At 41.0% G+C, this 14,540-nt stretch overlaps 1 protein-coding gene across 3 annotated transcripts in view; it reads left to right on the forward strand.

Annotated features, from left to right (window-relative positions):
• Positions 1–14,540, forward strand: part of NLGN4X (neuroligin 4 X-linked) — a 456,497-nt gene that overhangs the window by 397,149 nt on the left and 44,808 nt on the right. For all 3 annotated transcript variants that reach the window (XM_068269915.1, XM_068269913.1, XM_068269914.1), the window contains one exon: positions 4,894–5,079. In XM_068269915.1, coding sequence (XP_068126016.1) covers positions 4,894–5,079 — 186 coding nt within the window. The remainder of the gene's footprint in view (positions 1–4,893; positions 5,080–14,540) is intronic.

Consider the following 14,540-nt stretch of genomic DNA (forward strand, 5'->3'; position numbering starts at 1 on the left):
ATTGTTGTTGACCAGTATACTTTATTTACAATTTCTGTTTAACAAAAAAAAAAACCCTCATTATTATAAGATCTATTTTTTCTTTAAGATATGTGTCCATCAAATGTATTCTCTTGAGCCTCTGTATCCTGATTTTCTCTTGACTGGACCAAAGTATCAGCTACTCCTCCTTATAATCACAGCTTTTGATAACTTTCAATGCACATAAACCCTTCAAGTCCCTATTGATTGCAACTATTAAATTTACCATAATTCTTAAGGCAACCAAAAGGTCCATAGAAACTTTGCAAAGGCTTTTAAATTACTTTTTAATATTTTCTCTAAAAATATCTTACATTTTTTGATTGGTAAAAAAAAAATCAAACTAAAATAAAAATAATTCTCTATTATGCAGGCTGTGCTAAAACAAACAAACAAACAAACAAACAAACAAACAAAAAACACACAAAAAACAAGCAAACAACAAAAAAACACATAATCCAATAGTATAAAATCTAAAGCATGGATGTAAAAATGCAAAAGAACAGCAGTAAAAAGTCAAAATTATATAAACTATAGTAGTAAACTTGAATAATATATAATACACAATCATAATGAGTATCTATCTATCATGTGGCTAAAGCAGTTGTATAGGACAATGTTTGCAAAAGCATATTGTTTCTATCCTGTCATTAGAAATACAATCTAAATTAGACATGGGTTAAAAATGTTATGTTTGTGCACATTAAGTTGAACCTGTGTCAATGTAGGGCTGTTTAACCTGCCAGCATAAGGAAAAAGTTAGTACTTATATATGTATGAATGCTCACAGCACTAACCAATGCTAGTAGAGTCCTCCTGAGTCATAAAATAGTATAGCATGAAATCTTGTTTTCCCTAGTGCCTTTATATACCCCATGTAGCATTGCCCTCATACACCTAATTATACCTCATGTAAAAAGTAAAGTCACCCATTTCTTTCTTTTGACATCTTTTTCATCATTCACAGGTTTATTTTTATTTCTCTGAGACACCGGCAATAGACTCTGTGTGCTTTTGTTTTAAGCAATAAAATAACAAAAATTCAATTGAGCAATCTTTGTTAGTCATTAGAAACAAGTGCTCAAATCGGGGCTTCCAACTTCACAACTGCACAAATTGATTGCTCATTGCAGGTCAGTGACCCACCATAGGGACGACACCTGATGATAACACCAGTCAGGAAAACAATAGCTTCTAAAACATGTGGTGGTGCAGCAAGTTCACTTAAATTATAGCTCTCCTGTTAAAATAAGCAGTCCCTTAACCAAATATTTCATCATATTAGCAGGGTTCTAGAAAGGTTATTTTGTGTTGTTATATTTATTTTCAAACATGCAAATGTAACATTTCAAGATAAAGGCATTTTGTGGCATGTGTGCCTTTTTCATATTTCCTTTCATAACTTAAATTGCAGCTTCCCACACTGCAGTTACAAAAATAACTGCATTATGATTCAGGAAAAAAAGGGAATATGATTTGTTAAAGCTGTAAGAATAAGTCTGCTGCCTTTTTCCAAATTCACTTTAAAGAGCTGCAGTATATATCATGTTTTACCGTATTGCTTTTTTTTTTTTAATAATCTAATGCTTTGAATAGTGTAGGGAAAGGAAGGCTAAAAATACACTATATTTTTATAGATAAAATGTCAGCATGAGCCAAGCAGAAAATAAAACTAATAAACTCAAATATTTGTAGCTGCTTGATCAGCAAAATAGATAATAAAAAGTGCAATAAATGTGCAGAGTAATATTATACCATACGCATGTGTTTAAATATACATAAAGGTGCTGTAACCAGAAAAAAAGTTAATTGCTCAGTTGTGCTTAGAACAAGGAGATGCTTATCCTAGCTATTATATTATGTTATCTACTGCAAGATCATTCAGCCAGTCTTGGCGTGTGATTTCTCTTTCTCTGCAGTCAATTTATATCAAGTCAAGCATGACTCTTTTGCCCAATATTTGATATTTCTTTTCTGCCATTAATATGTAATTCATTTTTATGTATACATTCACTTTAATGTTTCACTACCTTTTTTTTCCAGTTGAATATATTAAAGTGCAGTTTATGTTTTCAATATAATAAATGTCATGTCCATACATGCAAAGGTAAATCCCGACTAGTGATGACAATCCAGCTTATTACATTTAGAATTTTCAGTGAAAATAGCCAAACCAAGTTTTTTATTATTAATACTTGGTCTGAACAGTCTACTTCTACTTAAAGGGGTTCTTTCGCGAAAAAAGTAGGCAGTTAAAAAATGTGACAGATGACAGGTTTTGGGCCAGTCTATCTTTTTAAGGGGGATTCTAAGGGCTTTCTTTGTTTTCAACAGCATTTCCTGAACAACAGTTTAACTGCCAAAATAGCAAGATCCCAGCCAGCCTCCCTCATCACTTGCACACTATTATGTCAGTTAGATTTTGCAACTGTTGTTCAGGAAATGCTGTTGAAAACAAAGAAAGCCCTGAGAATCCCCCTTAAAAAGATGGACTGGCCCAAAACCTGTCATCTGTCACATTTTTTAACTGCCTACTTTTTTCGCGAAAGAACCCCTTTAAAGAGGAACTCCAGTGAAAATAATGTAATAAAAAGTGCTTCATTTTTACAATAATTTTGTATAATGATTTAGTCAGTTTTTTACCAGTTGTAAAATCTTTCCTCTCCCTGATTTTCATTCTGACATTTATCACACTGTGACATTTTTACTGCTGGCAGGTGATGTAAGTGAAAGAAAATGCTGCTTGCTTTTTTGGCAGTTGGAAACAGCTGTTATTTCCCACAATGCAACAAGGCTCCCAGAGTGTGATGTCAAGACCTCAGTGCTGTGAGGCGCTGAAATCATTTGTTGGAGGGGTTTCACCGCAAGATTAGCCATACAGAGCCCCCCTGATGATCTGTTTGTGAAAAGGAATATATTTCTCATGGGAAAGGCTACTGATTGAGATGAAGTTCAATTCTTGCTCACAGTTTCTCTTTAAAGAGGCCCTTCAACCACCACTGGGAAATATCATTCTTTTTAGACACTCAAACTCCACCTTGCTTTTCTGAGTTACATCTAAATCCTCAACAATATTATAGTATAGGAATTATCCTTCATTTTGCCATATTTACATACCAGCCATTTGATGTAAGGGTGAATAATTAGTAAAACAAACTTTATATTCTTCTCTTAATATTGACTAACTAAATGTGATTGTGAAAACCTTTGATTTTCAAACAAGCACTAAATGTAGATGAATAAAACCTAGTTAAAGAAATGAAACCGAAGTTGGTATGCTTAGTCGTGCACTTATTGACAAAAAAATCCATCCTCAAATCTACATGTGGAAAATGTAAGTGAATTGGGCCTCATTATTTGGTGTGATACTCTTACCCCCTTCCCCTTGCAGCATTAACTACAACTTAATGTTTTCAGTAACTGTCTCTTAGGATTCCACATAACATTCTTTTTTGAGTTTTACAAACACACATTTACATGTTGTAAAACTGTTGGAAGAAATCGGTAACATCGTGCACTGCCTTTGCATGTTTTACCAAAATGATGTGAATTCACCCCAAACTATGCACTGCCAAAATATGTCATCACTGTTTGGAGTCCTAAATGAGCCACAATGGTTCATTCTCAATGTGAGCAATGCATTAACTTATAAATTATCTTACAATCTAAACTGAGTGGTAGTTGACAGCAGACAGTGTCTCTTTACTCCACTTTGACTACATTTGGAAGGGCTTTCCTCTTTTGCAACCTAACTTCTAGAAGCCTTGATGCATATGACAAAGATGCCATTTCCTGTCCTCTGTTTGACTTATCTGATGGATAGGAACTGTCTTCAATATAATGTGTAATTTATGTCTGATAGTTGAGGTTTATAGGGACCTCATACTTTAACTTCTCCTCAAGTTTGTGTTTGTTCCCACTAGAAATCTCAAAACAAGGCTAACTTGAAGTAAGCTTTATCTCACAAACATGTCAGGGGCCCATATGCAATAAACTTTTTTACCTATTTCCTAGAAGATAATTTTTATCTTCTCTTTAAACTAAGATTTCAGCATTTTGCAATTGAAAAAGTACCTTAAGCTTGGTGAAAAAGTACTATCAAAATAATTTTGAGTATTTTCTTTCTTGTTGGCGGCATGAAAGGCATTTTCCTAAATCACCTAGAAGAAAACTTAGGAGAAAAGGTGAATTGCATATGGGCAAGGGAATCTCTAAGGAATCCTATGTTAGACTATAAGGTACATACTTTTTTTCCCAAGAATTTAATGCAAGAGCAGCATGAATCCCTCCCCATTGTTGGGGTGACTAAGACGACATGCAGTTCATCCATTAGGGGTCAGTAGATGCTGACTCCTACTTTTGATATTTCATGTACAAAAATAACGAAATAATTGTAATTAACCTATGTTGATACATAAACATATATTTTTAATTGCATGATGAGTAACTGTCTCTGTTTACTCTAATAATTTTATGCAGGTTTTAAATATGTGTGTTACATAATATAAAATTCAATTTCTATAGTAATATTTGCATTTGACTTATGTGGGTAGGAGAAACCATACACTTGCTTTAGAGTCCATGGTTCTTCTTTTCCCTCTTGCTGTTTTGAAATGCATATTTAGTGAGTTCATAAGGTGACCAAGATTTTTGGTACAGATGGAGAAGAGAAGGGCACTGATCTTTGTAGTTGAAAGTCTGTTCACTAAGGTAAAAAATAAATAAATAAATAAATAAATAAATCATAAGCTCTAAGTAGATTTTTCTTTTTTATTAGCATACTAACTTATGTACATGAATCATGATACAACATATACTGTATATAAGTTATTTATATGCTTATTAATGTTCTATTTTGTTGGTTTATTTTAGGTTTTTTAAGTACAGGGGATCAAGCAGCTAAAGGGAATTATGGACTGCTTGACCAAATACAAGCTTTACGATGGATTGAAGAAAACATAGGGTCATTTGGAGGTGACCCAAAAAGAGTAACTATTTTTGGTTCTGGAGCTGGGGCATCATGTGTAAGCCTGTTGACCTTATCCCACTATTCTGAAGGTAATGGTGTTATGCTACATTTATACAATAAATAAAATGTCCTTGATAATCTCAGTGTAAGTTTGCTATTTTTGAATATGAAAAAGGAATTCAAAACTGAAATGATTATTATTTTCATATAATGCTTTAAAGGACTATTGTAATGTGAGAGATAGGGAGGCTTTCATATGTATTTCCTTTTAAACAATACCAGTTGCTTGGCTATCTTGCTAAACCCCTGCCTCTAATACTTTTAGCCATAGACCCTGAACAAGCATGCTGCAGATCAGGTGTTCCTGACATTATTGTCAGATTTTGACAAGATTAGCTGCATGCTTATTTCTGGCATGATTCAGAAACTTCTGCAGCCAAATAGATCAGCAGGGCTGCCAGGAAACTGGTATTGTTTAAAAGTTTTCAGCAAGGCTTGGTGTACAGAGGCGCCAGAGTAGAATAAAAACGTTTAAAAACCGTCTAAAAGAGGGGGATGTTCAGGTGGACTTACCTCCCTCAAAAATATAAAACTCAGTTAAGTCACAATATATCAATACAAATATTTTATTTAACTCCACTTAGTGCAACGCGTTTCGCAGGTGTGGTCCCGCTTCATCAGGCAAACAGGAGTATAACTATAAAACAAACAAATATATACAAACATAATGACCCATAGAAATAGCTTGAAATAAAGGCGCAGTTTAAAAAACATGAGAAGACATGATAAAATTGTAACATTTTTGGTCGCAGTGTAGTAAAACTCGCTCTATGTCTAAAAATTGCATCTAATTGATCATAAAATATCTAAAAATAAAAATCCAAAGTGTACACAAAAGTTGATAAATATCCATGATTGATATGCTAAAGTTCATCAGCTTCTAGATTAAAGGATAGTCAGTTTAGTGAGTATAACATATAGTACTATTTTATGACCCTAGAGCTTACTTGCAAGGGGAATTACTAACAGTCTAAATTGATATAATAAAATTCAACACCTCAGCAAGAGTGACTTACGTCAATGGGTCTAAATGCAGAAGTGAGCGCCTCTGTGTAGATGTGCGAGGGGGCGCTGCTTATATAGGGAATGTGATTGCACTAATTGGTCCTAATGCACCAATCAAAATCTGCCATGTCAGCAAGGTGTGCCAATTAGGGCGCACCTGGAAGTGGTCTTATGGCAGGAACGCATACTTGGATATTAAGGCTGTATGGTGGCATAGTGATTAGCACTCTTGCCTTGCAAGTGCTGAGTCCCTGGTTTGAATCCCAGCCAAGTCAACTTTTTTTTTTATATTAAGTCTCATCAATTTAGTGATTATAGTAGTAGAGGAACTCTGTGAATGGGCAGTATCTATTTCAGGACTAGTCATCTGTAATCTTTGTTAAAAATAAAGAAATAAAAATAATAAAGGATGATAAAAGATGTCATATTGCATTATTTGTGAAACTGCTAGCAAACCAATGGATCAGAAGAGTATATACATTGTTAACACCATTTTTTTGTGGTGATCAGGTAACAGTGTCACCATCTGGTGGTGATATATATTTGTTTGTTTTATAGTTATACTCCTGTTTGCCTGATGAAGCGGGACCACACCTGTGAAACGCGTTGCACTAAGTGGAGTTAAATAAAATATTTGTATTGATATAGTGAGACTCAATTGAGTTTTATATTTTTGAGGGAGGTAAGTCCACCTGAACATCCCCCTCTTTTAGACGGTTTTTAAATGTTTTTATTCTACTCTGGCGCCTTTGTACACCAAGCCTTGCTGAAATCTTGATTCCACCCTCGGTGGAGAGGTGCTACCCCGTTTCCTATCTACAGAGAGCGACATCTTAAAAACCTGAGTGGGGTCAGGTTCTAATACTCCCCACCTGCACTTGAAGTGGTTGCCTATGGGTAATCCATGTTTGTGAGTATATCTAAATATTTTGCTTTAAACCACAACTAACTCTACAATACTACACCATATTGGGCTCTCGATTACTCTTTGTTCTTTCAAGCATTGTTTAAAAGTTGTCCTTTAATGTTTCTTTTTATTGCACCCAAGTGACAGAGAAGCAATACAGTATATTTGTTTTTACAACTGACTATCCATATTTATGAAACACATAAGCATTTCTTATATTTTACTTAGGTTAGAGTTACTAATGCAAAATGGTAATAACATTATACTACTTAATTTTAACTATCTAATACTTCTTCTACATCAATTTAACAATACAACAAAACAATATGCTTTCAATCATACTTTTATGTTAAAGCATGCTAATTGTTATTTTTTTTTCTCTTGTAAAAATGTCATATAGGGTGCACACCCTTCATAACGTTCCTTTCATTTCAGTGTAATAAGCCATCATTAACACATTTTCAAACATTATATTTATGAAACTTTGATATCATCATCAATATCATCATTAGACAAAGGTTCTGTTGCTGTAGTCAGGTTGTATACAATTGTTTTAATGTTATTTTAGAACATGTTCCAAGGCTTTTATTTTTATTAATTTATTTATTTTAGTGTTTACACACAGTTTTCACATATTCTGCATTCCCTGTAGCAAATAAAAGTATATCACTGAAAAAAAAACATGATTTTTACATTTAAGCTAAAATGCCTTACATTGCTTTCTGTGGGCAGTGGACAGTGGTCTTATGATCATGTCTACAGAAAAATGTCTGCTTAGACGAATGCTGGAAGAGAATGGTTTTATTTATCCACTAGAATGTATGAGTTGGTATTTTCCTGAGGGTACGATAGAATTTCTTTAAAATAAAAATGTCTTTTGAAATTCAAAATGTATATAATGCAGGGAATGTGAAGGTTTAAAAATATGTTCAACCAGATTGATGATTTTTGAAGCATCAATTTACTGCATAGTGGGTCTTCTTTAACCTCTTCCACTGTCCACTTGCTTATCTCATCTCTCATTTGTTGTGAATGTTAGTGGATGAACAGAAACCACCTACTGGAGTGTTAGAGACCATCTCTGGAATGGAGTGTGATTTCTGTTTTGGAGGTTGAAGCTGAGTGCTTTTGAACTATGGAGGTCCAATAGACTCATTTACAAGCTCATGGGATGGGAAATGTTAATTTCACTATATAGAAATTAGGCTTGAGGAGGAGTAGGTGACGTTAGCAAAGTGAATTTAATGGTAAATCCATATCATTTACTCATGGTGAATTTGTTGCAAATGTGTGGCCAAAATAAATGTATTCTAAAACCTCCATATGTGCTATCATCTCCTAATTAAGTATGTATATCAAGGCCAACTGTGGAAATATGTAAAAAAAAATGAGATAAGTTTAGTCAGGAAAACAATTGTTTAAAATAGGTTGCTTTTGAACAGAGGCACCAGTGTAGAATAGAAAGTTTAAAAAAAATTAAACTGGGTAGGTAGTGGTGGAATTCAGAAAATTTATTTTAAAGTTTCTGCTGGAAAAAGTGCTTCTTTTGAAAGTATGAGTAGTCTCAATTACCGACCAGTAATTGCAATTTCACGTTTGTAATTGGTATTCATAATTGAGAGGAATCATGAATGCCAATTACAAATGTACACCAAATTATACTCATAAGTAATCAAAATTGTGATTATGAGATGGCAATTTCACGTACTTCAATTAATGTTAATTAATAACTAAATTTCAATGGCCGTTTGGCCAGGGATCGCTATACAGCCACAATATGGCTTTATAATGATCCCTGACCACTTAACCTATTTTTTGGACCAATACAATTTTTTTTCAGAGTGTGGGAAATAAAAAAATGACGTGGGTCCCACTTCTCATGCCTCTTTAACCCCTTGTCCCCCATGCAGGCTGAGATTGCCAGAATGCGGAGCCAAGGCCACATGGGGCTCCACACCCTGAGCTATACCAGGCCACATGGTCCATGGTATGGGGGGCCTCTGGAAGAGAGGGGCGGTCATGCCTCCCCCTTTCCCCCAGAGCCCTTTTCCAATCCATGGACAATCAGGAAAGGTATGGTACAACAGGTAGAACACATTCCACAGCTCATCTTAAACACTGGCGTGGATATGGCTAGTGGTGCTCAGCAGAGCTCGAATATTCGAGTAGCTCGAATATTCGAGCTCTTTTTCAGCTATTCGAGCTCGGTATTCGAGCTCCGAATAGCTGTAGCTATTCGAATGGGCTATTCGAGAACACTCGAATAGCCCATTCACTATTCGAGCTATTCGAGCAAACCGGCGCTATTCGAGCTCGGTACCGAGCTCGAATAGCGTCATAGCCCAGATTGATGTGCTTAGAGCCAATCAGAGGGCTCCCAGGCCCTCTGACGGCAGCCAATCACAGAGGGGGACCCTGGCCAGCCCCTACCCTATAAATAGCGGCCGCCATGTTCGGGTTTTCCATGCTTGCCTGAGACTTGTACAGAGAGAGATCTGCTCCTTTGTGCTTTGGCTTAGCAAGTGCTCTATTGTGTTCATTTACCTAGCGTTTTTGCTCACCTACACCTGCCATATACACCTGTATTGTTGTTATTTAGATAGACATTGTATTTTAGTTAGTAGCTTGTGTGTTACATTAGAGACAGGCAGCTGCTGCAAGCTTACAGGTTTAGGCCTCAGGGGGGCCTTGCCTCTGTGGGCAGCTGTCCTCTGTTTATTTCTCTCATCATCTATACCAGTATTTCTGCTGTCCTTTACTAATAGTATTGTAGTTATACTGTACTAGGAGTAGGACACTCACTGACTGTCACTGTTTATAGGCTACTAGCTAGCTCCTGCGTGTGTGCACTCACTCACTGTCTGTGTGTACACACACTCTATTTCCTTCTGATTACTGATTGATTATTGTTAGTTGTACTTACTTACTACTTACTCTTACTGTACCCGTAGGGACACTCACTGTCACTGTTCATATAGGCTACTAGCTCCTGCGTGTGCGCACTCACTGTCTGAGTGTACACACACAACACACACTCTATTTCCTTCTGATCGCTGATTGATTATTGTAATTAGTTAGTTCTACTTACTGTTACTACTTACTCTTACTGTACTAGGAGTCTAGGACACTCAGTCACTGTGTTCATAGGCTACTAGCTCCTGCGTGCGTGCACTCACTGTCTGAGTGTACACACACCCACACTCCATTTCCTTCTGATCGCTGATTGATTATTGTTATTAGTTAGTTCTACTTACTGTTACTACTTACTTACTCTTACTGTACTAGGAGTCTAGGACACTCAGTCACTGTGTCCATAGGCTACTAGCTCCTGCGTGCGTGCACTCACTGTCTGAGTGTACACACACCACCCACACTCCATTTCCTTCTGATCGCTGATTGATTATTGTTATTAGTTAGTTCTACTACTTACTGTTACTACTTACTGTACTAGGAGTCTAGGACACTCAGTCACTGTGTCCATAGGCTACTAGCTCCTGCGTGCGTGCACTCACTGTCTGAGTGTACACACACCACCCACACTCCATTTCCTTCTGATCGCTGATTGATTATTGTTATTAGTTAGTTCTACTACTTACTGTTACTACTTACTTACTCTTACTGTACTAGGAGTCTAGGACACCCAGTCACTGTGTCCATAGGCTACTAGCTCCTGCGTGCGTGCACTCACTGTCTGAGTGTACACACACCACCCACACTCCATTTCCTTCTGATCGCTGATTGATTATTGTTATTAGTTAGTTCTACTTACTGTTACTACTTACTTACTCTTACTGTACTAGGAGTCTAGGACACTCAGTCACTGTGTCCATAGGCTACTAGCTCCTGCGTGCGTGCACTCACTGTCTGAGTGTACACACACCACCCACACTCCATTTCCTTCTGATCGCTGATTGATTATTGTTATTAGTTAGTTCTACTACTTACTGTTACTACTTACTGTACTAGGAGTCTAGGACACTCAGTCACTGTGTCCATAGGCTACTAGCTCCTGCGTGCGTGCACTCACTGTCTGAGTGTACACACACCACCCACACTCCATTTCCTTCTGATCGCTGATTGATTATTGTTATTAGTTAGTTCTACTACTTACTGTTACTACTTACTTACTCTTACTGTACTAGGAGTCTAGGACACCCAGTCACTGTGTCCATAGGCTACTAGCTCCTGCGTGCGTGCACTCACTGTCTGAGTGTACACACACCACCCACACTCCATTTCCTTCTGATCGCTGATTGATTATTGTTATTAGTTAGTTCTACTTACTGTTACTACTTACTTACTCTTACTGTACTAGGAGTCTAGGACACTCAGTCACTGTGTCCATAGGCTACTAGCTCCTGCGTGCGTGCACTCACTGTCTGAGTGTACACACACCACCCACACTCCATTTCCTTCTGATCGCTGATTGATTATTGTTATTAGTTAGTTCTACTACTTACTGTTACTACTTACTGTACTAGGAGTCTAGGACACTCAGTCACTGTGTCCATAGGCTACTAGCTCCTGCGTGCGTGCACTCACTGTCTGAGTGTACACACACCACCCACACTCCATTTCCTTCTGATCGCTGATTGATTATTGTTATTAGTTAGTTCTACTACTTACTGTTACTACTTACTTACTCTTACTGTACTAGGAGTCTAGGACACCCAGTCACTGTGTCCATAGGCTACTAGCTCCTGCGTGCGTGCACTCACTGTCTGAGTGTACACACACCACCCACACTCCATTTCCTTCTGATCGCTGATTGATTATTGTTATTAGTTAGTTCTACTTACTGTTACTACTTACTTACTCTTACTGTACTAGGAGTCTAGGACACTCAGTCACTGTGTCCATAGGCTACTAGCTCCTGCGTGCGTGCACTCACTGTCTGAGTGTACACACACACCACCCACACTCCATTTCCTTCTGATCGCTGATTGATTATTGTTATTAGTTAGTTCTACTTACTGTTACTACTTACTTACTCTTACCGTACTAGGAGTCTAGGACACTCAGTCACTGTGTCCATAGGCTACTAGCTCCTGCGTGCGTGCACTCACTGTCTGAGTGTACACACACTAAATTTACTTGTGATTACTACTACTGATTATTGTAACTGCTAGTTGTACTTCCTGACTGTTAATACTTACTTACTGTACTAGGGGACACTCACTCAGTCACCTCACCAACCAACCCACTCCATTAAAGTACCCCACTTTTCACCCGCCCTTTTACAAAACTTTTGTCTATACGCCCAAAACATTGAAGATGTCTGGAAGTGGCAGCCAGCGCGGTTTGGGCAAGGGGAAGGGCAGCAAGGGAATCAGGAAGAGAGGGAGCAGCATTGTGGCAAGCCGCGGCCGCGGGCGCGCCACCATGCACAGTTCCGCAGCAGCAGCAGCAGCGTCAGTGGCTAACATTCCTCCCATAGCCACTGGCCGTGGACGCCTTGGGCGCCGCCCAGGAGGAGCATCTGCAACTCACGCTGCAGAGACACAGCAGCAGCAGCGTGTAGCACCTGCTCCCATTTTCCTCCAGCCGGGTCGGAAACGTCCCATTGAGGAAAAGGATGCAGACACTGTGGTGCAACTCATGACGGAGGATGAGCAGCCCGCCATCAGCTCTGCATCCGAGGCCTCCACCCTCACCACCACCACCACCACCACCCCTGTTCGCAGCAGCCGCCCAGCAGGGTCTGGGGAGGAGGCCAGTTCACCGTCAGTCGCCGACCTCTCATTCAGCACTCTTTTGACCCCAGGCATGATGAGTCAATTGAATGCTGTTGTTGGCGATTTGGAGGAGGAGATGCTGATGGGCACTTTGGGGGAGGAGGGATTGGACAGCAAGACTGTGGCGACAGTCAAGCGTCCCATCCATGCATCAGCAGAGGAGTTTGGGGGGTCATCATCAGAGCAGGACATGTTTCAGGAGGGGCATGATGATGATGACCCGGTGACAGACAGAGACTGGGTGCCAACACATCCAGAGGATGTCGTCCTCAGCAGCTCTGAGGAGGAGGAGGAGGATGCGGTTGTGGGCCTTGCAAGGAGGCGCATCATTGCAAGCATTGGCAGCGTCCCACAGCCTGCTGGTGTCTCAGGCTCAGCAGCAGCAGCAGCAGCATCAGCCAGTACCACCACCAGCCGCACCCAAGACCCCCCCCCCCCCCCCAACCACCACAGGGAAACAGGCAGCAGCGCTTCCATGCCGTAGGGGGATGTTTTTGTCACCAATCTGGCGGTTTTTCACCATGCCCACAGTGTACAGCAAGTACGCCACTTGCAACCACTGTCAGCGGAAGTTGAGCAGAGGTGCAGACCCCTTGAAGTTCAGCACCAGCTCGCTGATCAACCACCTTTCTGCGAAACACTTCCACCAGCATGAGGAGTTCCAGAGGCTGAAGGCATCTGGTGCTGGCAGTGGCACCAATCCCATCACTGCACAGCCTTCAGCAGCAGCAGCAGCAACAGCAGCCACCCGCCCTCCTGCTCCTCCAGCAGCACCAGCAGGAGTGCGGAAACGCCCTGCTCCTCCCCCCTCTGCAACTCCTGCCGCCGACACTGAGGCCTGTTCTGGCAGCCAGTCCTCAGTGGCCTCCTCTGCTCCGTCTGCTGATTCCCGTGCCAGCAAAAAGGCACGCCAGAGCCTTTTGAGCGAGTCCTTCCAGGGGGTGGTTAGGGCTCTGCCTCCCAGCAGCCGTCGCGTGCGGCAGCTGAACGGCTTGCTGGCACGGGCCATGTGCTCCCAACTCCTGCCGTACACGCTCGTGCAGGAGGGGAGCGACATGCGGGCGCTGCTTGCTTGTGCAGCCCCAGACTGGCAGCTCCCCAGCAGACACTTCTTCGCCCGCAAGGCCATTCCTGCACTGCACCGCTTTGTGATGGCCAATGTGGAGCGAGGGCTGGAGCACGCGGTTGGTGAAAGGGTCCACGTCACCATGGACTCCTGGAGCAGCCGCTTCGGGACAGGCCGCTACCTGTCCTTCACTGTCCACTGGGTCAGCTTGGTGGAAGGGGGTGAGGATGGGAGAGCAGCAGCGGGCACAGCAGCAGCAGCAACACAGTGGGTGGTGCCACCCCGCAGGGTCAGGGGAACTGCAGCGGGTTCCTCCGATCCTCTGCCATCCTCCGCCACACCTGGCCAAACCCCCCGCCTCAGCAGCAGTGTGAAGGCCCGCCACTGCCAAGCGCTGCTGCACTTGGTCAGCCTTGGCAAGACCAAGCTGACGGCAGCCCACGTGTTGGCCAAACTCCAGGAGCAGGAGCGGATTTGGCTGACCCCCAGAGGCCTCAGAGTCGGAGAGGTGGTGTCCGACAATGGGGCCAATCTGGTTGCTGCCATAGACAGGGGAAACCTGACCCACATCCCCTGTCTTGCCCACGTGCTGAACCTGGTGGTGCAGAAGTTCCTGCGCACCTACCAGGGGATGGACGAGCTGCTGGAAACGGCAAGGAACGTTGTGCGTCACTTCCGGCGCTCGGCTGCAGCCTGTGCGAGCCTGGAAGACGTGCAAAAGGAGCTGGATCTGCCACGCCATCGGCTGATCATTGACGTTCCGACTCGCTGGAACTC

Source organism: Hyperolius riggenbachi, chromosome 2 (genome assembly GCF_040937935.1).
Source record: "Hyperolius riggenbachi isolate aHypRig1 chromosome 2, aHypRig1.pri, whole genome shotgun sequence".
Classification (NCBI taxonomy): Eukaryota; Metazoa; Chordata; class Amphibia; order Anura; family Hyperoliidae; genus Hyperolius; species Hyperolius riggenbachi.